The 23,832-nt window shown below is 39.1% G+C and overlaps 2 protein-coding genes and 1 pseudogene across 2 annotated transcripts; 1 reads left to right on the forward strand and 2 right to left on the reverse strand.

Annotated features, from left to right (window-relative positions):
• Positions 1 to 521: 521 nt before the first annotated feature.
• Positions 522 to 3,031, reverse strand: LOC147961914 (uncharacterized; annotated as a pseudogene).
• Positions 3,032 to 4,035: 1,004 nt separating this feature from the next.
• LOC147961915 (uncharacterized) lies at positions 4,036 to 10,458 on the forward strand. The gene is made up of 7 exons (XM_087536950.1): positions 4,036 to 4,437; positions 4,543 to 4,721; positions 7,283 to 7,418; positions 8,191 to 8,907; positions 9,472 to 9,541; positions 9,623 to 9,672; positions 10,239 to 10,458. Exons 1-3 carry the CDS (start codon positions 4,158 to 4,160, stop codon positions 7,322 to 7,324), a joined length of 501 nt encoding a protein of 166 aa, XP_087393076.1. The 5' UTR covers positions 4,036 to 4,157; the 3' UTR covers positions 7,325 to 7,418; positions 8,191 to 8,907; positions 9,472 to 9,541; positions 9,623 to 9,672; positions 10,239 to 10,458.
• Positions 10,459 to 17,161: 6,703 nt separating this feature from the next.
• Positions 17,162 to 20,816, reverse strand: LOC147961916 (uncharacterized). Its single transcript, XM_087533986.1, has 9 exons — positions 20,704 to 20,816; positions 20,484 to 20,625; positions 20,114 to 20,387; positions 19,934 to 20,036; positions 19,652 to 19,851; positions 17,837 to 18,039; positions 17,571 to 17,766; positions 17,358 to 17,431; positions 17,162 to 17,278 (listed from the first exon to the last, which is right to left on the reverse strand). The coding sequence occupies exons 1-9, from the start codon at positions 20,796 to 20,798 to the stop codon at positions 17,162 to 17,164; spliced, it is 1,404 nt and encodes a 467-aa protein (XP_087390112.1). The 5' UTR covers positions 20,799 to 20,816.
• Between the last annotated feature and the right edge of the window lie 3,016 nt (positions 20,817 to 23,832).

Below are 23,832 nucleotides of genomic sequence, written 5' to 3' on the forward strand. Positions count from 1 at the left end.
AGTATCAGTCCTAATATGTTGATCTTTATTAAGACTAGTAGAGTGCCCGTGCGTTGCCACAGGCTCTTGAAATAGTTTACAATGTAACATGTTAAATTCCATTTTTTGCAAACAATATAACACAAAAAAATTTATTTAATAATTGAAGTCCATTTTTGCAATGTAAATTGATAACAGAAAGAAAAAGTAACGACATGTCCATGTAACAAACTGAGTGATGTTCCAACTAAATATCTATTACAAAACTATTAATATCTAGATGATGCGCTTAAGAAATTCTTTCACAATATCCGGAAAGCTTTCTTTAGCTTCATTCCCACGATGTTTTAGCAAGTATAATAAAAACTGCTTCCTCAATTCACACCCATCCTGCACAAACAATACATGTAGTTAGTATTAAAATTTCATGCCGAAGGTCTTAACACATGTAACGGACAATACTCACTGAGCAAATCGGCTTGACCAATTCTTTACCGTTCCACCAGAGCATAAAATGGAAAACAAAATATCCAGACACATTCCTGCAAAACTTTAAATTAATAATATAAAGAATATAGTGATAATAAAAGTAAATGTTTTTCGTATGGATTCATTACCCATCTATACTCGTTGGAACACCAAATGGAAATAAACGTTGCTATTTAGATATATCATAATTCCAACCAGGCAGCTTTATTTCGAGTGCTTCTTTGAAATCCCTTGCAAAACTTTTTAATTTCAGTGCATGCCTTATCTTTTTTTCCTCTAACGATTGTGATGTTTGAATAGGATCCATAATATATAGGCGATGTGCCTCTTTATCGATGATGTACAAGATGTATCGGCCGATTGATGAATAGGGAAGATAAATTTACAAGTGGAGTTATTAGAAACAACAATAAACCATGATAACAATGGACAAATAATTTTACTTACCTTGTTGCATGATGAGATATCGTTGTCCATCCCAGGCCAACTATCAAATAATGTTGCCAACGTCTGGATAGTGTCCTTCTCGCAAAACTTCTGACCTCGTGTTGACTCTAGCAACATGGACTAAGCAAAAAAAGAAATATTGGTTCAACATGTTGTTAATAATGACACATAAATTGAATAGTTACGGTAACTTACACAAAATCGTAGATCCATGTAGTGTACGGGAGGGTCTGTGAACAATACTCCCTCGTCACATGCCAGCATACGCACGGCGGTGTTGAAGCATTCATTGTCCATGGGCTGCTCCATGTTTAGTATGCACTGAAGTTTCTTAAGACTTAAGCCCACTGGATCGGGTGTCGAGCTCCGGACCCATAACTTCCTACAAATTTGGATGGTAAGAAGAACAATAATATACATCCGCACATTAAATATTGACACATGATACTTACTCCAGACATCCGGCATCATCGATCGACATGATGTAGCTGCAAAGGCCGGCAAGTAATTCACGTTTCTCCGTGGGTATGGTAGTGATTGGGGTAGGACGTTTCTCTTTGACAACGTCAGATGGATTCTCCAGGATCTCGAGATCAGAATTAGCTAAATTTCCCTCATCGTCAGAATTATATAAAGTTTCTTCATCGTCAGGTTGATGGTATATGGGAACTCCTTTTAGCTTATTCAGCTCTGAATCGAGCAAAATGACAGCTATTTTTTGTCGAAAATGTTTCATATCCTCCTACAAGATATATATTTATATAATATTTCTTAATAAAATAACGAAATAATGTAAAAAAATGAAATACCTGGGTGAACTGGTCTGACAGTCCATGTGATGACCAGTATTCCATATAATTTAGCATAAACAATCCACATGATACGCTATAATATTATAAAATAATGCTTTAGATTATCACACATATGAATCAAAAAGACAAACCATTGTAACAAGTGCTTACCCATCGGTTTGTATTGCCTTATGAAACTGCTCTACAACCGTCCATTTTGTAACATTGAGATCGGGCCACTTATGACCTCTGATAAAATCCGGGCTATGCTCTACAAGTTTCAGACGCTTCTTGAGTCCTAGCAACTATTAATCACACCATATAATATTACCGATCGAGGCAAAGAAAACATATGTTAAGATGAGTAAAAAAATAGATAGTTACCGTAGTAGAAAGGTCATTGCGTTTGACCCGAGAACCAAGTGAGTCCAATACTTGAATCTCACGTTTTTGTGCATTGGCGACTGCTAGATACCAATGGTAGCCCGGCATGTTAATCGGAATGAATAACTGATGTAAATATCATACAAGTCACGGTAGCAATTAGATATAAATATTAATAAATAATCATACATATGAATTAAATAAAAACATACCATAATTATATGCATGGATAACGAGACAAAAACTAACCATATCTTGTTGTAGATAAGTATTAACATGATGCACGATGCAGTGATATTTTGATGGGTCTATGTCTCTTTCCCCGTCTTCTTTTATCTGGCCTGATACAAACGTGCTAACAATGTGTACCTTCTCACCCGCCCTGTCTTGTAGATGGTCGTGAGCAAGCATGCAATATATGTAAGCATTTATCACCTGTAATGAGCATTTAGATTATATTTATATTTTATGATTTTATATATTGTTCATAGTTTTAATTACAAAGTTTGTGCAATTGGTCTTACACCGTCATGTAAGAACATATCATCTTTCATAAGGCATTCCAATTCGTCGGTTGACAACAAGGCATCTCCAATGTCCATGAACTGGGTATTCTTCGGGGCAGACTTGATTGATTCGATGACCGTAATATCCCTAGGGGTACAAACATAGTCTGTCGAATACATAAAAATATGAGCCAACTTAACAATCACAATGAGCAAAATTAGTTCAATACAAAAGACAATATCACAAAAATAAGATTCATAATAATATTAAAAAATACCTTGTGGGACAATATGTAAATTAGCATTCTTTTTTGGTTTGTTATGAGATATAACCTCTTCGACATTTTTATGTTGTGAATTTTCTTCCACTTTCGATGACATCGCATCTGAACCCTCAATGGATTCTTTCCGTGCATCTCCAAAGTCCATATCCATGTCTCCTCTATTCTAGAAAAACAAAAATATAAAAATAGCCCTTCCGTATTATCATATATAAGATACAAATTGCGGAATGTTAGCTATATGCACCTCTTCTCGTGGTGTTTCACTGTGGTTTGTCATCGTTGCATCAGTGAGTATGTCGGAACCCATCAATTTATATATATGCTGAAAAATAATTAATACTTTTTACTACATCATAAAATTATATTTGATATATAATAATATGCTAATAAAAAAGCATTTGGTTATATTAGAAAAGAAGACACTTTAATCATTTTACTAACACAACAATTCGGGGAAAACAACAAACTATAATGTTCATTTATAAGTAAGTAGGCGTCTGAGATTGCTTAAATTATTTTAAATTAATTGTATAGGCTATGGAAAATTGCCATACAAAAACTAAAACAAACAAACCAACATTAACCAATTATATTTGTTTTTTCTATGATTTATTTTGTGATACCCTTAGTATATGTCATAAGCATACAAATATTTATTTTTATGGACCATGATTAATATATATATATATCTATACAAATTTGAATAATTTGTGAGGTATGTATAATTAAATATTTATGTTGTTTTGTGATTTAAAAAAATAATTACAAAACAAAGTTGAGACGTTCGCTAATAACAAATATACCATGATGAAATATATATGATATTTCCTACTGCATCATATTATTATATATAATATATAATAAAAAGAAAAGTGAAACTAACACAACTTTTTGCTATGCAAAAAAGAAAACCTATTTGTTTTTATTAGAAATATATGTTGTTTAAATAAGTGTCCTACCCATGAAAACCCGGGAAAAACAACAAACCTCAATGTTCATATATATATAAGTAAGTAGTCATTTGATAATCATTTAGATTTTTTTGTAGACTATGAAAAACTATCAAAAAAACATCACCCGCCTCCCCCCTGCGGTCGCCTTTCCACCTACCCCGCCACTTACCTTATCCATTCCACTCGCTCCTCTCCCCTCCACTCACTTCATCTTCCCACTTTCCCCTCCGCCGCCGCATCGCCGCGTGTGTCCACGAGCTGGCGGCCGCGCGACTCCGCCCGCCACATCAGTCCCTCTCCTCTCCTCTCGACTCACCACACACGATGATTCTCACTCGCCACCTCTCGCCCTATCACCTCCCCCCGCCGCATCACGGCGCGCGTCGCCGAGCCCGCAACCACCACGCCATATTGCCGCGACCACCGCACCAGTCTCCGGCGAGCCGTGCGCGACTGATGGGGACGCACGCATCGAGCTTCGTCGCCCAGGCGCGGGTGCTGGATCCGGTCGCGTTCCGTTGGGATCCGCGGCGGTGTTGGTCTCCGGGGAGTTCGACGGTGGATCCGAAGCGGGGCGCATCGATCTACAACGCCAGTAGCTCCGGTACGCAGATCCGACCCCTTTCCTCCTCTAATTTTCCTTTTGTTGCATCCCTGAACTGATCTCCTGCTCGCTGATGTATCGAGGCGCCATGAGATGAAATCACAGGCAGGGCTAGGGCGAAGACGGCTCCCCGACGACCAAGACACGGCCAAGGTGGTGCAGCCTGTGGTCTACATCACAGGCAAGAATCACCACCAAGAGGTCGGGTCACGGTGGTGCAGCCTGTGGTCTACATCGCCTACTACTCCGTCGTCTTCCGCAACCCCCACCACTTCGGCGGAAAGGTGAGACAAACGGCCCCTCCCCGCTCCCCCGTTCACATGAATCCCAACAACATCATGCGAGTTCTATGCTTGTATACTCTATACTTCAAACTATCATCATGTTCATTGCCAAAAGTATCGGTGAATCCCGTGTTTTCAGATAACAACAAGGTTTCTCCTTGCATGATCAGATGGTGCTCTCTAGGTCTAACTTACAGTGCAAGTAGTCCATTTAACACCAAGTCAGAAGAAATAAACTATATTCATCCAGGTGATGCCATTCATTTGCTAAGTGGTTATAAACATTTTTTGGTCTGATGCATTTGCTTCTGAATCATGACATGTGTTGTAGTTTACCTGGTTATGTGCATGTTCATGTAAGGAGAGCAAGGATCCCTGTGAGATGCTACTCTATTTTTGCCATTAAATGACACTATTGATCACAATCTTGCTACGGCAGAAACACTATTGATCCGTAGCGTCATAATTTTTTATGGGTTAAATAATAGGGATATTATGTCAAACAATTGAAGCACATTTTTATTATTAGTGCAATGCAAATTGATTGTGCAATTTGGGATGTAAGAGCACATTTAGATGGAAGTCATGGTAATAGAATAGGAGTACTAAAAATGTTATGTGTGTTCTATACAGAACGCTTCCCGTTCTATTACATGTCTTGGTCATATGCAATCATTCACCACATCGGTATAACTAATCTCCGTTTGATAGCACGGTTTTTTCTTAGTATTGTAAGAATATTGCAATTTTTTAAAATACCATGGTTTAATTTACCGTGAGCTGTTTGGCAACCACAAAAAACTAAACTATTTGTACTGTGGTATTGTCAAAACCGTGGTATTTTCTCTGCATTAAAAAAGAACCCCAGACCTCTTTTTTAAAAACAGAGCACGCGAATAAAACGAGCATGTTCGTTATCGCCTTCCTCGCTCCCAAGCCGTCACTGCCGCCCTGAAGATTGCCAGCCATGGGACAAGCCAAGATAAGGCAATGGAAAGAATAATGGTGTACTTCCTACTGCCACTTGCGGTTCTCCTCTCCTCGCACGCGCCGTGCGTCATGTTGGCCCATGGCCACCTCATGCCCAGATTGCTCATAACATGACCGCGCACACTGTTGGCTGCAACACTAACTCACAACGCACTGCTGGATGTGTTTGCGCAAGCCGTTGTGTGGGATCATAGCCACATCGTATGTGTGCCATGCTGCCATGTCACAGCCTTGCTCGCCGCTGCTTGCTGTGCATGCCTTGCTCCAGAGCGTCGCCCCATGCCTCAGCGCACCTTGCTCGCCGCTGCTTGCTGTACATGCCTTGCTCCAGAGCGTCGTCCAATGCCTCAGCGCACCTTGCTCGCTGCTGCTTGATGTGCATGCCTTGCTCCAGAGCGTCGTCCCATGCCTCAGCGCACCGTGCTCGCCGCTGTCGTTCAAGTCACAGCCAAGCCAGAGCGACACCGCGCACTTTTGTGTGGCGCCGTTGTGCGCCCTCTATCATTGATGCATAGCATGCGGCCGAGTCTGTTTATGCATGGCCGTTCAGTTTGCAACAACTGGTCAGCTAAGATCGTCCACGTTTGCACCTTTGCTATGAAACGGCTAGCTAGCTAATTTACATCGTTGCAAACATGCACCAGCCAAACACTCTCACAGTATTCCCGATACTACAAAATACTTTGATATGTCAAAATTATGGTTTCTAGTACTTATCGACAAAAATACCGCAGTTTCCAATACTATAGTTTCTGCAGTACTTTGCTGTCAAACACTGCATGCTTTAATCTGTTTTCATGCTGGCCAATTGGAATTTCTCTTCATTTTGTCGAAAAATGGATGTGTAACCTTTTGATTAACCTGTAACATTAAACTTGTCTTGTATCTACTTGATTGGTTTTTCCAAATAATATGAACACACACACTGAACAAAATTTACATGGATTTACAAGATGGGCAATTAATCTTAGTCTCCTTCCTCTTACACTTTTCATATGGTATAGTTCGTAATTAAGTTTAACAGGAATCTTGATTATACTTTGTTGAAGTTCAGGTAGGCATCAGGGCCAGGTAGATTAAAATTGCCACTATTTGCGTAAGTAGCACTGCCAAATGTATTCTAAGGATTTGGCCTTAATCACTAATTATGAAGATTCAGTTTTCATTGTGCCCACTTGACGCTGCCAGCGAGATCCTTTATGCCTTATAATTTAGGTTGTTGTATTCTTTCCTACCACATCCATTGTGTTGCTTTGTTATGCTAAATTAACCACTAGATCGGGAGTATGCTATCAGCAATATCCTTTATGCCTTCTAATTCAGGTTGTGTTATTCTTTCCTACCATGTCCATTGTGTTGTTTTCCGATACACGGGAATTAGAGGAAGGATGTTGGTTTGAACTTTAGACTTGTATCCTGTAGCTAGCTTGCATTTCGTTGACATCCTATCTGGTGCTTCTCCTCATCATTCAGATAAGCGAATGAATAATGACATGCCATACACGAAGGCTATCTCCCATATTGTTGGATCTCGAGTAAATACTTATGCAATATCAGTTTCTTGTTTTCAGAAACTTAAAAACAGTGGCATACAATATTGTCTCACAGAATAGTACAAGCTCCTGCCTTCTAGAGAGCCAATCATACCTATCTGGTTTGATTTGATGGAGGATTATGAAGGGTGCCAGTTCAAGAGATCATGTGCAAGTGAGTTTTTGATTTTCTTTACTATATTGTTCATATAATTTAACTATTTATTATTATTTTATACATGGACTTATAGCTATGTTGTTTACCTTACGAGCAGTAGTGTCTTAGAACATGTTCATAATTCAAGCAAAACTTGGTGACATGTTTCTAATTCATGATGGTCTGCAAGCTATGATTTCTGAGCCGATAGAAAGTTTAAATATTTGTTACATTTGGCAGGCAGAAGGTGGTTTAGAATATTTTTGTTATATTCATTGTATTACTTGCTCTATCTTGAGAATGTAGTTGGTATTGAAGTATTACATATCCATTGTGAATAGTTTTAGACTATTCCATCGAAACATTTTGTCATCATGCAATTTCTATTAAATGTAATGACTTACAATTATGACTCTGATGATATATATCTTCAGAAGATGGTTATATTTGTTTGTTATCTGGCATGTTGAAACACTTAAGAAGTTAATTGTTTGTTTTTCTGGCTCAAATATATTAATGAGAATTCATTAAAAAATTAGGCAGTCAACTATGGTCATAACTTAAAAAGTTAGGTGTATGCCACACATGCGATGTCCACAATAGACTGTTAGCCTATAATATCTGCAATAACTGTTTGTATTCAGTTCCAGCCCACCCAATAGGACTGCTTGATTAGATCTAAAATCAATTGTATTGGCTGATACTATCTCCAATGGTGTTATTTCTTTGGAATTTGATGGTATGCCTGACCAAGCATGATCCTAATCTAATAACTGTTACCCTTTTACAGAATAGAAAGATCCAGAAATTTTCATACCTAGAGGACCTCGCCTGCTTGGTGCTCCTTGATTACAGAAGGTACTCCTCCGGAATATGTCCTCCAAGTCTGGGTATTTTGATCCTTTGGTATATGTGATGGGCGAAGGGAGAGTAAGGAGGGGGATGAGGGATGGCATAGGAGGTTAACATATATAGGTTGGCAATTAAGGGGAAGGCTGGGTAGCAGATATCTTTCCAGTTCTACCATATATATTAATGTATGGTGCAGATATCTTTCCTTTTTTCACCAGACACACACCTCATAATAAATTAGAAAAGATGTCAGAAATCAGAACTTACTAAAATACTAAAATGTTGTATTAATTTCCTAAACAACTGATCATGGCATAGAAGTTACTGATTGCATGCCATATAACAATGAAATATCTTATTTGTATATTTAAATAATGTTTCTATTTTTATTATTGTTCAGTTTGAAAAGGTAAACATGAACTTTCTATATAATTTATGTGTATTTAATTAGTTCAATGTGTACTATAAAAGTTCAGTTAACAAACAAATAATCTTAAATGTTTTGTTTCTGAAAGTTGGCAATTAACAGCCTTCTGATTTTGTTGTATGCACAATCAAAATCGACTGGGTACAAGCGGCCGTAGGTCACTAGGGGGCGTGGAACTGCCGCAGCCAATCTCAGACAAAGCAGACTCCAGCGATTTTGACCAGCCAGGTACATCCTCTACACGACTAAACGAACGCAACTTGAACAAAATTTGACTTGATTAGTATGGTAGCTTAGTAGTAGTAGGTTACTGCACTCTTATTTATGTCGAACAATCACTGCACCGGACATGCAAGCCTGGGATTATATATGTGTGGGGGTCTGTGATATTGTGAGTGGTCTGACATATGTTTAGCTTGATGATATTTGCACAAACTGTGTAAGACAAACTAACTGTTTGATTTGTTAATTTCTCTTTGACGCGCAAAGCAAAATGCATCGTCGTCTTGGTTGGCTAGGATCAAATTAACCAACCAAAATTTATAAGTTATATTCTCTAATTATAGTGTTTGCCCTAAATTGCTTGATGGTTTCCTCACTTGAAATATTAATATTGCTAAGCTCAATCATGGTATGATCGCATTGTTTTAAAAAACCAATGGCGTTAAGCACATTTATAAGTTCAAACACACGGGCTGTTGAATATCAGTCTTTTTTTAATCAAAATTATTATGAATATACTTCGGTGTTGTGGTGGCTCTTTGATTTCCCTGTACAAATGTATGTTTTCAGTGCAAATGTGTTCCTTGATCAACTAAACTTGGTGAAAGTACAATCTGGGGGAGCCTTGAAGCCTTCTCATGTAAGAGTATAATCAACTCGATTTTGATAAGTGAGTCCATTACATCATTCTAATAGGATTAAGTTACACTTTAATTTGTAGGCAAAGCATGCAAACATGATCATTGGATTTCAGTAATAATTGAACATGAGGTAAATACGTTCCATCACACTATGATTTACGACAACTGCTTTTCTTTGATTGCTAATGTTGATAAGTAGGCATTGACGTGATACTTATATGTAGTTCTTATTGGCAAATATATAGTTAGGGATCGTATTGTTTTTAAGGCGTCCGTAAGGACCTGCAAGCTCAAGGCGTCCAGCTTGCCTTAGGTACCCGAGTAAGGCGTCCGACTTAATCTTTAAGTCGTCAGAAGCGTTGCTAAGGCGTTCAGGTTGGCGCCTTGATCCAGATTGGACGCTTTGAGCTTGCCAGACAGGCAGGGAAGTAGTTTTAGGCGGGAAACAGCCCCCCTTCTACCCCACCATCCTCTGCTCTTGATGATGCTCATGTTAAGTTGTTCATTGCTTGCTGTTATCAGTTGTTCAATGCTTCCTGCTTTGCCGGTTGCTCTGCTAGCTGCTTTGTTGTACCGCAATAGCGAATTCACGACGTGCACAGTAACATATCTACTATTAAAGTGGTTTTGGTTTTTACTGTACGTACTGATCAATAAGAAAAACCATTCCTCTCTCATTTTTGTTACTATATTCAGGAACACACAAAATATAATCAGCGCTTATTCGCTAGCTGGAATTGAAGGCAACAGCGAGAGAGGAAGATCAAGGAAAACTTCAAAATAAAATAATATATGCAAGGTACATGTTGTATGACTGTCATTAGTTTATTGGCTACTCTCTAGCTGGAATGTGATTATTACTGACGAAGAAAACCTCGTATAGTGTAATAGTGCGTGTATGGATGGAGTTATACTATACGAGGTAGTATATGATGTGAGGCACAGAATGTTTGAAAACATCACCTGGTCTACTTTAGGTATGTTGTGAACCTGCCATGGTACAACACAAAAGTACTACGGTTCACCTGGAGCACCAAACCTGGTCCAAACTGGTCTAGAATTAAAGATAAATAAACAACCAAAATAGCTAGTGGATGCCACCATCAAACACTCTTTAAACTTTAAAAATATTTCAGAAAATGTCATCTGATAATCTTATCAGCACGGGCATTCAAACATATTATTACCTAGCAAGCAACTAAACATGATAATATTTTTAGGTATTTATCGATGCAGCAGTCCTCCTTAGCCACCAATAAATCTCAACGATGCTCTAACTTGATCTGGAATGTTATCCTTTGCTTCATTCTCCCTGACCATCAAGATCTGGACCATTAGTCGCTTCCTGAGACTTTGTGGATCCTTCAAATTAAGCATATAAAAGTCAGAAGATATATTTAGCAAATATATGAAAGCTGTAACCTCATTACAAATGCACTTACATCAGTCCTAGGCATGTTATGAACCATGTCATTCCCGATAGTTTCATACAGTAGGGCCATCTCCTGTAAAACTTTGAATCCAGAGTCCATGCTGTCACAAAAAAAACAATATTGTAATAGCTATATTATAACACACACTAATATCTAAGACAAATTTAAAACAGTACCGCCGAGGTGAAACATGAATATTCTCTTGTTTGGGCCATTCCAGAAGTTGGTTGTTCCTATCAGGGGCCTCCTGTTGCAAGATAAAGCTCAATTCTTGCTTCACTAAAAGGGCTTCCCTCTAAAGTTCAGTGTCATGGAAGTCCTCCTCAAAATGAAATAAAGCCTGGTTTGAATAATCAATAACGATAGTCCTCTCCATTTCCATTTTCACTGCTAAAAGACCGTATGCCGAATCCACGTGTGCCAGTGGGAGAATATACTGCATTTGGTAGACAAAGGTAAATGCCAAACAAAATAACCAAAATAATTTCCAACAATGAGAAAACTTGCAATTGTAGGGGTGTGAAACACGTCGTATCTTGGAAAAGGTTCAAGCACGACATTGTTAATGAGCACATTGGTGCGCTGTTCTTGGCTTAACCAAGTCTGCCTTAGAGCCCGTGCTTGCTCATGGAATCCCAAATTGAAAAAATGTGTCTTTCCAACAGAGCTGGTGCCTGCGGTCCTCTCCGCTGCGTCGGTAGTAATCTTACGCACGGCAAGATTGAAGCACAACGGATGGACAACTCCATCTCCTCTGATGGTGTCTCGAATGATCCGTAGGCTAATCTCGATAGGGAATGGGTGGAGGCTATTAATCCAGATTGTGCTGTCAAAAGGAAGAACAAGGTTCATAACAGTCATAAGTTTAAATAAACGTAAACTCAAACAAACGAACTGTGTTGGTGTCTATAACATATTACTAATTTAACGATAATACATATCACATCAAATCACCTAAAAAAATTTGCAATCTCTACGTAAGTTTAGTATTTTTATATTATGCACGAGCAATAAATTAAACAGATTGCAGTGATTTCATAGTAGCTTATCACTTGTTCAATATTGTTGGGAGTGACTGGGATGGATTTATATGAGAACTTGTATAAAAATTATACATGTATAGGGCAGTGGACCTAGACGATGAAGTGCAAACAAGATTAGATATTTAGGGCTGTGAGAACTTACTCTAGTTGTTCTTCGTCTGAGGAAAGCGTGATGAAATCGTATACGAAGTTGACTATGTGTCGCACTCCCCCAAAAATCGGCATTGCTTCCATTACTGGGGCAAAACGTCGGTCGTAGCACCGGAAAAGCGAGGAGGGATCAGTGGACGACGATTATGTTAGGACCCGTAGGATTATATATTGAGTAGAGATGATGGCCGTAGGGAACGTGCCCCTTAACGTTCCATATTTGCATGTTTCCGTAAGAAAAAATATCATAAATTAAGGCAAGATCTTTATTTTGATTGCACTATGCAGATAAATCAGAGACATATTAAATGTTTCCTAATATATGCCTCCCTTTCCCCAGAACTTTCCCAATCGAAAAATAGAAAGAAACAGGATTTAGTATTTCGCGAGCGTTAGCTGCAACGCTCGATGCCCACATGGAAAGCGATCGCTACACCCCCATAATTTAACCGGTGGGTCCTGATGACTTTAATATTAGTTTTCAACGGTGTGGCCCGGTGGCTTTCCTCTAATAAATCTTTCCCCATCTGGATTCAAGCGTTGGGCTCCGTGGGCAACAAAACCCTGGGCAAAGGTAGGGACAGCACCCGGCCATAGGTATGGGGTACCTGCCCCATATTGGACCCGAACAGCGCTAGAGCGGCTGCAACATTATTACATGCCAGAGGGCAATGTTCAATTTAGAAGGAACTAAAATACAAATAAAAAAGTATGAATCTCCCTAAAGAGCACTCCACTTGGAATTTTTGATAGCTTGGACCAATTGCATTGAAGCCTTCTCACAATCCACTCAATTTTGATTACTGAGTCCACTACGTGATGGCAATAGGGGCCAGCTCCACTTTAATTTGCATGCAAGCATGCAACACATAAGCCTTGAACATGAGGTATTTACTTTCCATCAGCCTATGACGTATTTACCACATCTGCTTTTTTTAGAGCTGACATTGATCAGTAGGCATTGCCAAATATAATTCATGACTTCACGGTTAAATTCACATATCCTGGTTGGACTTACACAAGTGTCGGCCCATGCTAGGAAGTATGAATGTTATACACGATGATAGCGTGTGTAAAATTCAATGGTAGAGGAAGTGACAGGGGATTTATATGAATGTTCCGCTTTGTACATATTCGAGGTAAAGACAGTAGCTACAGAAACATGTAGTGGAACAATGCTGCTGCCGAAGGATGTAAATATCCTATGCACGCACATGCATTTGCCTAGTATAGGAAAATCATTAAAACCCTGGCGACTCATCTCATCTTGCGTCAAACCCTATAGCCATGTACAGCTTCCCAAATGGGGCTCACTGCTCATTCATGGCAGACAAACGAATGATTCGTTCGTGACATTCCAACAAATTCAATTAATAATCCAAAAATATGGTAGAAAAACCAAACTTCAATAATACCAAAACACCATAAAGTTTGGATAGTTTGATAATACCAAAACATCATAAATTTTTAAAACATACGTGTTTATCAAATTATTCATATCAAAAATAAATTATTATCAAAGCGATCCCTAACAAAGCTGAAGTATAGGAAAATATTTTCGGCATAGCTGCATGCATCAGTCCATCTTCAGTTGCTCAAAACCCTCAAGGCCGATCTAATCCCTGCCGGGATGTTTGGACTTGCTTCATTGTCTTTCACCATTAGCATCTGGACTGTAACTTGGTGTCTGAGCTGTATTAGATCCTAGGAAAGGTGCAAAAACTCAATCATTTAATAAATTGGTTGGATAATATTTAGCACACATCAACTAATCATATATGAACTTACCCTAGTGTTCATCCAACCCATGTTACGCATACGACCAATCTGATGGGCCATCTCCTGTAGGACAAATAAGCCAGAGTGTTTGCTACGACACAACAAATGAAATATTAAACATTATAACAGTATGCATCTTATGTATGCGATCAATTTAGTAGATTACCCACGACCAGCAGAGGACATTGTCTATTGTTCCCAATTCATGATTTGGGTATTCCAACCAGGGATCCTAGTCTGCAACACATTGTTGAAATCTTCCTTCAGCAATGTGATTTCCTTCCTCATCAATATGTTATGAGTGCTATCTTCAGGATCAAACGTGTTGAAGGATGGATCCGTCATGACAACCCTCCTCCTCAGCCGGTTGACTACAAGTAACCCGTACGAGGAATCCAAAAGTTTCAATGGTAGTAGATACTGTGGCAGGTCGTGACATGTCAATTGCTATTATAATAAGTAGAACTAACTATAAGAACAAGCGTCTCTTACAATTATAGAGTTGAACACATCATATTTAGGAAGAGGCTGGACCACAACGTAGTTAATCAGCGTCGTGATGCGCTCTCCTTGCGTCATCCAGGAGTACCTTAGGGCCTGTGACTGAGCATGAAACTGCAAGTCGAAATAATGTTTGCTTCCAACCCAGTTGGTGCCTGCGGTCCTCTCTACTTCAGCGCTAGCAAGCTTACGAACAACAAGGTTGAAGCATTCAGGATGAAGTTTTTTATGAAAAAAAGGGTGTCCTGGATCATTCGGAGGCTGATTTCGATCTGGTACGGCCGGGCGCTTCTTATCCATATTGCGCTGCAAAAGAAATGCACAACAACATTTAGCAAAGGACATCAATTGTCCTCTTCTAGTTTAACTTTATTCGCCATGGCATATATGGATTTTTTTTAATGAGAACCTCGTCTCCTTGCTTACCCGCCTGGCCATTGGAAGGAATTAATTACCTTGGTCAGTCAGCGAAAGAAATAAATGATCCAGTTCATCATCCCAATCCTTCCCATTAGTTTCATTAAAGAATTCAGCCCCAGAGTGTTGGCAATCAAGGGCCAAGAAATAATCCCAATTCTATCCTATCTCGCCACGGTCGAAAGCAAATCCATGTCTCTTCATATACCAAAATCGTCGTTTCATAGTCTATACTAACCTATAAACCGAATTCATGGTTAGATTGCATGACATTGCACGAGGTCAGATTGTCCCCACCTAGATGTATCTACATGTATCAAATCTAGAACCTTAATTCATGGCATTTGCATGACATTGTTCATGTATAAGGATTCAACTAAAAAACATATAAATGTACCTATCTTAGTTTGCTGTGTACCAGAGTGTTCCTACATGATTTGTATATAGAAAAAGAATGTATAATAAGACAACTTACTTTAATGTATCTTGGTCTCGAACGCCCATAATAAAGTGAAATATGTATTGGAGTGCATCTTCCACGACATGCATTGGTGGGGGGAGAATATCCATGGGCGCAGGCACATCCTCCTGGGGCACAGGAACATCCTCCCGGTGCGCGGGCGCACCCTCTTGGGGTGCGGGCGCAGCGTTCCCAATTATCGCCTCCATGGTCTAGAAAATTCGTTATTGATCGGAAATTGATGATGGGATATCTGTGAAGTTGGGTGGGTGGTGAAATAGGACGCTGGTGGAATTTATCAAATTGTTACCGTGACATCTAATTGTTTGGAGAGTTAATATTGCCTTCCAAATGATGAATGTCATATAATTAAATACGTTATTCATTTCCTTGCACAAATTATTTCCAATCGTGTTAGGATCAGATCTTTCTCCCAGTATTAGATAATAACTTCCCAATCCCATAATATTCAGCCATCAAAAGGATTATTCCCTACGTATATATAACCCATAGGCAACTGCCCGTGCGTTGCAACGGGGTATATATATTTAGCTGTTCAACACCTATATCGCATAATATAACCTATAACATGTGGAATAATCTATAGCTTCAATTATGCAAATAATGCCAACTGCTTTTACATGTAATGTTCCATATTTTGGTCGTTGGTATATCTCCCTGAATTTGAGCTATAAAATACGTTTTTGCTAACATGTGGAATAATCTATAGCTTGACTTTGAGTTATAATATACGTTTTTGGTAACGAACATATAGTTGTGCTTTAAGTAGTATTGCACATATAAATCACATGTCATTGTTTGTGCATCAAGATTGATGTGGGTAGCTTTTTTCTTTATTTTTATGTTTGAGTGGTTCATATAAATGTGCAATAACTAAGACACATCTAGTTATGCCCCTAACATACACATTTCACGCCTTCTTGAAAGAAATATCAAGATTTATCAATAAAATACATCACTACCGAGTATTGTCATAAAATATTAGTGCATGAAACACCCAACATTGGCATTTTATTCCCGCAAATATGCAAAGATCAAGTAAGAGTTTATCATGCTCTTATTATTGCGAAAACTAAGATTAGTAAGTGAAAAATAATGCACGTATTGTTTGCTATATTTTCCAATTGGAACAATATCCTTCCATGCGCGCCATGGGCCCACCATCGTGTTAGGTTCATGGACCAGAGGACTAAGCAGTAGGGTGGTCTCTCTATCTATCCCTTTCTATGGGACAATTGTAACATGATCTCAAACACCAGGAATGAGGCCTTAATGAATCCTTTGTCCGATGAAGATCTGGGAGGTCATTAACTCTGCCAACCCGAAGGCAGCCTCTTGGCCCTGATGGGTATTCTATTCCCTTCTTCATGAAGTTTTGGCCTTAGCTGCATCGGCTGGTGTGTCAAATCATTCAAGGTTTCTGTGTGGGGACAATTGACATTTATCGCCTTAACTATGTTCTCATTACTCTTATTACTAAAGTGAAATGAGCCGAGCGTCGTGATTTACGACAAGTGCTTTTATTTTAGCGCTGATGTTGATAAGTAGGCATTGACGTGTTAGTTATATATAGTTCGTATTGCCAAATATGTTGTTCATGACTTTACTGTTATAATTGACGTTAACGCACGGGAGTTATAGGGTGCGTCGCAAAACAAATGTTTAATATATCCAAAAAAAGTATTTAAACCTATATATACCATCCAATGCATTTTATAGATATCCGTATTGCCAAATAGATAATTCTCAATACGATCCCTAACAAAGATGTAGTAGCCATTTATTTGCGACATACGAAAATGCAATGGACCATATTCATTCGTTCAAAACTCTCAATGTCGCTTTAATTTCATCTGGTATGTTTCCAGCTGCTTCATTGTTTTTTATCGTCAGCATCTTGACCAGCAGGTTCTTTCTGAGTTGTATTGAATCCTAGAGAAGATGGAAAAATAGTAATTTATAAATTGATGCAAAATAAATCGCATGATAAACCTCGTTATTGTGTACTTACGTGAGTGGTCTTCCTACCAGAATTAGTAGTACCATTCTGGTGGGCCATCTCCTGTAGGACAAGGAAAGCGGAGTCTTCCATGTTACAAACAAAATTAACTATATTAAAACTATAACGGTCGGCTTATTACACATGTGATCGATTTACTATATTACCGCCTGCCGTTTGAAGAGATGTCGTGCGTTGACCAGTCCATGAGATTGGTATTCCAACCAGGGATCATCATCTGCAACACATTGTTGAACTCTTGTTTCAACATTGTGATTTCCTTCCTCGTTTCACTGCTATGAAAGTTGTATGGTCCATCATAGACGTCGATTGATGGATCAATTGGGAGAACCCTCCTAGTTTCCTTGCCGACTACAAGTAGTCCGTACGAAGAATCCACAGAAACAAATGGTAGTAGATACTGTCGTAAATAGACACATGTTAGTACAAAATAGAATAAGCAAATTAAATTATAATAATGAGTCTCTTACAATGTTAGAGTTGAACACATCATATTTAGGAAACGGCCGAATAATGGCATTGTCAATCAGCACTGCGGTGCGTGTTTCTTGCTCCATCGAAGAGTGTCTGAGGGCCCGTGCCAGAGAATAAAACTGCAAGTCGAAAAAATGTTTGTTTCCAAGCATTCTTGTACCTGCAGTGCTCTCTACTTCAGCGCTCGCTAGCTTACAAACTGCAAGATTGAAGCACTCAGGATGAATTATTCCAAAAAGTCTAATTGTTTCCTGGAACATCCTTAGGCTGATTTCAATCTGATATGGTCGTTCGCTTCTAATCCAAATTGTGCTACCCAAAAAATGCAGACCAATCTTTACCAAGTAACATCCATCCATATCTGTATCACATTTAGACTAACTCTTTTGTATAATATAAAGCAGTAAAAAAAGTTACTTAATAATGTTATAACCTGGTAGCTATTTTGTCTTTAATAATGTTATAGATGTATAAAAATAACATGGGCACATGTACCATAGGTAAAAAGGTGTGATACAGAGTCACACATAAATTTTTTAACAACGGTGTAACAGTGCAAATAATATATACACTAAAATATATAACACCTAGACAACCAAACATAATATAGTGGACTATCATGGATAATTATGTCTAGCCTGCTGTGTTGCCCAACTGATATCTAGCCTGATGTGTACGAGAGTAATATGAAGAGCAATACAACTTACTTCAGTGCCTCATCGTCCTAGACAACAGTGATAAATTGAAAAATGTATTCAACGACATCTTCTACGGCATTAACGTTGCCCGCAACCTCCTGAGGGGCGGGCAAAGCCTCTTGTGGTGCGAGCTGAATATCAACTGGCTCGTGCACAGCCTCCATTGATGAGAGTTGCGAGTGATCGAGAATTGGTGAAGACTGGGGTGGGTGTTGAAACAGGAGATCATCGGACGTTATATGAAGGGATCAGTTCCTGTTTGGCGGCTGCATCATATAGACTTATGTGCGTTCCAAATAATACGGCAACTTCCATTGTTGAAAGCCAAATAATAAGCAAACTTTTAATTACGCCTGATTTTCAGCATCAGATTGTACCTAAGGCAGATGGAAGGTGCCCATATCATTCCATCCGTGCATGTCTATATTATTCATTTCCTACTATATAATATTTTCAGCTGCGGACGGATGATATCTTGCGCCCTGATATATATTCACCGAGGTGTGTTGGCAATTAGGATGTCGATCCAGCATATATATAAACGGATATATTATTAATGCTTTTTATTCCCTGCCAAATATATCAAGTCGTTTTTAAGACGTACATCGTTCTTTCTAATTATAAAAAAACGTGACGGGGGCGTATCAGATCTTTCTCCTTTTGTATAGTTGAATATTTTGTTCCTAATGCATGCCATATTTACAGTTCAATCTCAACGAATCGGAAAAAATCAACCTTTGTATAAAACCAGATATCCCGAATTAAGTACGCGTAAAAAAATACAATCTGCCATAATGGCTACACTTAGAGTTCACAAGCAAAAAGAAAACACACTTTAAGGGAAATGATTGTTCTGTGTACATTATAATTCCAAATGTAGATAAAAGGACCAAGGGAAACGAGCTTTTTATTGAGCCGTGTTGAAAAACAAAGTCATCTACTGTCCTTTTTTCCTGGCTACAACTGCAGCATTGACGTATGATAGTGTTTCGTCAAGTGTCATTAAGTAGGCTTCGTGGATATCTACGAAAAAGCAATTTTTTAGTACTAATAACATCGTAATACAGAAAAGAACAAAAAGCCATAAAAATCGAAATAGTTTATAGAACTTACCTTGAAGATGATGAACATCATCATTAATATCGGGGGAGAACAAGAATGTGCTCTCCCTCATAGTCTCCATGCACTTATCCCTCCGGTTTACCTGTATGTACGTAACTGCAATTTTCTCGAACAAATTTTCAGTGCGCTGCAAGTGGTACAAGTGACGACCAGCATGCTCTTGACTTAGGCGTATAAAAAGTATCTCCCGTCTGCAATGATAAAGATATGTTGATGGTAGGCAATTATCAAATATTAATAATCATATAAAACCAAGTACTATTTGGAGTTTACCGAAAATTCATGATGCCTATCTCAATGAAATGGACCTGCCGTCTATATACTGAATCCCACCTATGTTGTATCCTACCAGCATATACAAGAATACCAAGAACATCTGGAAAAAAATTAAGTCTGGGTGAGACAAAATGTTAAATCGATAAATATGCAAAAACAAACTAAAAGATGTTGCACCGGTAATGGTTTTGTCCCGTAGCAAGGATATGGCACCAAGTTGTGGGAAAAAAGGTGGACAGATTGTCGATGCAATACTATGCACTGATGTCCTAACCATGGTTATAGCATTTAGTTCAATGACAAACTCCATGCATAGATACCAGAAGTGACCATCTAGCATTTCCATGGGGTTTATCCCGACGCTACTGAAGTCATATGTTAGCCCGGTCTGCAGAATGGCGTTGAATCGATAAGCTTGGTTGCTGAAGGCAATTGCTTCAATCTTTGTTCCCTAGAAATTTTTACAAATTCAGATAACAAGACTTTAGAACACATGTGTATATACATTAAAAAAGGTTGCTATATTTAGTGATCACTAATCTCATACTTCCTGGTCCAGAAGTATGCAACGAAAGTATGGGTTTCCCATTGCATGCACCCTGATATGGGACTTCCACATCACCTTAGCTCGAATGATCCAACATCTTTGATAGATATGTTCCATCTGTACACTTTGAAAATTCAGGTACCTACATAAAATAACCCGAAATGATGGGATAAACAAACGGTCATGTCAGATAAGCGTGCATGACGATCTGTACACTTGCCTGTTCATCGGAGGGATGGTAGGCAGAGGCATGATGGGATCCGGTGGATTCGCCATCACCCTCCTCGAGGGCCTCGAGATGTACGATATCACCATGGTCAGGGAGCTAATGGATGAAGTGTAAGGGTTATAAAATGATGACCAGTATTTTCATTACTTGCAATACCGTTTGGTGCTGGTTTTCTTACTTATTGGTCCTTTCTTAATTTTCTTAGTAGTGCATCTTGGTCAGGCCAGCCCTCCACCTTTCTTGTAAGGATCATGGTGCTCACACTGCACCCAGGCCACGATATCGATTCCGGCTACGACAAAGTATTCAAGAAAAACTGAGGTATTTCCTTACATTGCGTCCCCAAGACCAACGCTTATCATGAAAATCAAAAGCTATAATTCATGTACCTCTATAATTCATATTAAATGATCCATGCTATATATGTAAACTGCTTTAATTGATGATCCTTATGTGAACCTTAATCAAGCAGATAAATGCACCAACAATGTTTCTGATTCTGTACCCTATCACTCACAAATAAGTGATTCAAGAAATATGTGATGATCATTCCTGTAACACTTATTCATACTCTTTGATGCAAATTAGTTTACATAGGCAACAGCTAGGCAACAGCTATAGTTGTGCACAAACCTTAATCTTGGTTGTTGTAGTAACGCAGCTGTTCTGTGGTGCTTTCTCATTGTAACAGTTTGATGGTTTGTGCACCTTCTCATCTGTAGGGTGACACAATAGCTATTCTCTCCGATTCGTGACCTGCATTGTGTATGCGATGGTTGTGTGTATTTTGGATGGATGTGTGTATGCGTTGGCTGTGTGTATGTGCTGGCAGTGTGTATGTGATGGCCGTGTGTTTATGTGTTGTGTATGCGATGGATGTAAATTTCAGATCTGTGATGTAGGTTCATATCATTATCTTTGTGTATGGATGTAAATTTCAGATCTGGATGTAAATTTCAGTTCTGTATGTAAATTTCAGATCTGTGATACCTGGAGGGCGTGTATCTGGCGGCGGGTCTTGTACGCCGCCGTCGGCGCTGGCGCCATGTCCTAGACCTGTCTAGCGTCAGGTCCAGAAGGGGATCCGCGCCGGCGCAATGGAGACCGGCGGTTTTGATCCGCGCCAGATCCTCGAAGCGCTCAGCAGAGAGTTATGCACAGGACCAGCGCCGGAGCAATGGAGTCAGGCGGCGGGATGGCGGGGAAGGACCGATGGGCGGCGGCGGGCGAAGGAGGGCATTGCCTGCGTATGGTACACGCAAGATCCACACGAGACCTCGCTCGAGGGCACGAGAACTCGTTCGAGTCCGCAAATTGAGCCGTTTTTTTTCGCTGGTTAATTTTCGCCGGTCTATGGTCTGGGTTTTTTCGTTGATCTGAGATAATAAGTACGGGAGTTTGTGCGGGTGCGGCACTCCATGGCGGGTTTTTTTGGTTTTCCGCGGTTGAGAGGGAGGTGGGAAGTAGTACCAAAAAGTACCAAAAAAGGCTGGGTGAGGTGGGACGAAAATAAAACCCGGAATGCGACCTACCAACTGAGACATTAGGAGTAGAGATATGAGTTGTGGTTCGAAGGAGGGTACGCGACTCCTTTAGATGTACGTGGGATTAAAGAGGAACCATCTATCATGTCTTCTAAAGAATAATCATATTTTTTGGTGATGTCATTCATAGGCCATCCTTCATTCCATGGGCACAGTCAAGAACATGTGTAAGAGCAATTTTAGTGAGAAATGTTTGGTCAATGTAATACAATACTTCACGGTAATAACTGAGGGTTTTGTTTAACATAGACATGGAATATTATGTAACAATATGAAATGTCATGTGTTACTAAAGCGCATGCAAATACTCCAAATATATATAAAGCAAAGCTAATCCGTAAGCATGTGTTGGCTAAAAATATGCTAAGTAGCATAGAAGGTTGTAATTATTTGCTAAACATAGGTTGTCGGATGAGGACACTTATATACAATCACTGAAAAACACACGTGCAAACTTCCAACAATGAAATTACTTAACTACATGTTCTTGTCTGACAACAAAATTTCAAGGTCAAGAAAACACACTCTTTAGAATTAGTAAGTAAAGTAATAATTTACATGTGGTATAAAAGTGGAATACACACGCCTTGAAATGTGAGATGGTAAATTATTTATCCAAAGGTGACAATATATTGCATCTATATATACTATTAATAATGCATGGTGCGTTTCTCCACTTTTTTCATCGGTTCACCCACATTATTATTTCCATTTTCTGAGATTTTTTGACTATCCGAGGTGGTACTAATTTTTGTTTTGTGGTATTGGGCTACGAATAAACATTTGGTGCTAGTATTGGGCCACGTTAATTTTATTGGGCTCATGGTGTGTTATATACAATAAAAAATTCCATGTGCATGGGCCGTCACCCTCATGGGCCGCGTGCATGTTTTGATTTTATTTATTGTTTGTAGCCCGTGTGGGCCCTGTCTGCATATATGCGGCTGAAGCCCAACAAGAGGAGACATAAATGATCGCTTGTGTGATGATTTGAACCCGCAACCTCCAATATGCAATTACTTACAAGATTACCAATTGAGCTAGATCAGCCTATGTTGCATTAGAATGAAATTCTTTTTTGTTAAATAGTGTCTTTTCTATGTCCCTTACGTGGACCGGCTGGGCCAGTCCGCACAACACCTAAAAATATTGGCTAACTTTTTCAGCTAATTAAATAGTACCACATTGGACTTTTACATGAAATACCCCCAATTTATATATTTATGTAGGTTACCTACACCAAGCCAACTCGAGAGTTGTAAAAGAGATCTAAAGTGGGGGTCTCCATATCTCAAAGGAAAATATGGCAAGGAGTGACGGGCGGATTGACTTATATTAAATGAGATCTTGAGAATTGAGGGGAAAGAGAGGGGCCAAATTAGTTGAGACTGGCTGAAACTAAAAGGAAAGAATCGAGGCGCCATGAATTAAATATGGAAGGAGAAAAGCAAGCAACAAATCATGTCAAATAATATGCGTGAACGTGTTACCTAAATTGAGGCGCCATGAATATGGATGGGAAAAGAAAGCAAGAAATCAGGTCAAATAATATGTGTGGGACCATTCAGCATGGATG

The sequence above is a fragment of the Triticum urartu genome, chromosome 7A (assembly GCF_056163025.1).
Source record: "Triticum urartu cultivar PI428250 chromosome 7A, HENAU_Tu73, whole genome shotgun sequence".
NCBI classification, from domain to species: Eukaryota; Viridiplantae; Streptophyta; class Magnoliopsida; order Poales; family Poaceae; genus Triticum; species Triticum urartu.

Excerpts from the sequence above, each read along its gene's own strand:
- LOC147961916 (XM_087533986.1), bottom strand. The coding sequence starts at position 20,798 with ATGGTGATATCGTACATCTCGAGGCCCTCGAGGAGGGTGATGGCGAAT. Across the intron at positions 18,040-19,651 it reads TGATGTTCATCATCTTCAAG|TTTGTAAGCTAGCGAGCGCT; the intron begins GTAAGTTCTATA and ends TCAATCTTGCAG. Across the intron at positions 17,767-17,836 it reads ATGTGTTCAACTCTAACATT|TATCTACTACCATTTGTTTC; the intron begins GTAAGAGACTCA and ends TATTTACGACAG.
- LOC147961915 (XM_087536950.1), top strand. The coding sequence starts at position 4,158 with ATGATTCTCACTCGCCACCTCTCGCCCTATCACCTCCCCCCGCCGCAT. Across the intron at positions 4,438-4,542 it reads CTACAACGCCAGTAGCTCCG|GCAGGGCTAGGGCGAAGACG; the intron begins GTACGCAGATCC and ends ATGAAATCACAG. Across the intron at positions 4,722-7,282 it reads CCCACCACTTCGGCGGAAAG|AAACTTAAAAACAGTGGCAT; the intron begins GTGAGACAAACG and ends TCTTGTTTTCAG.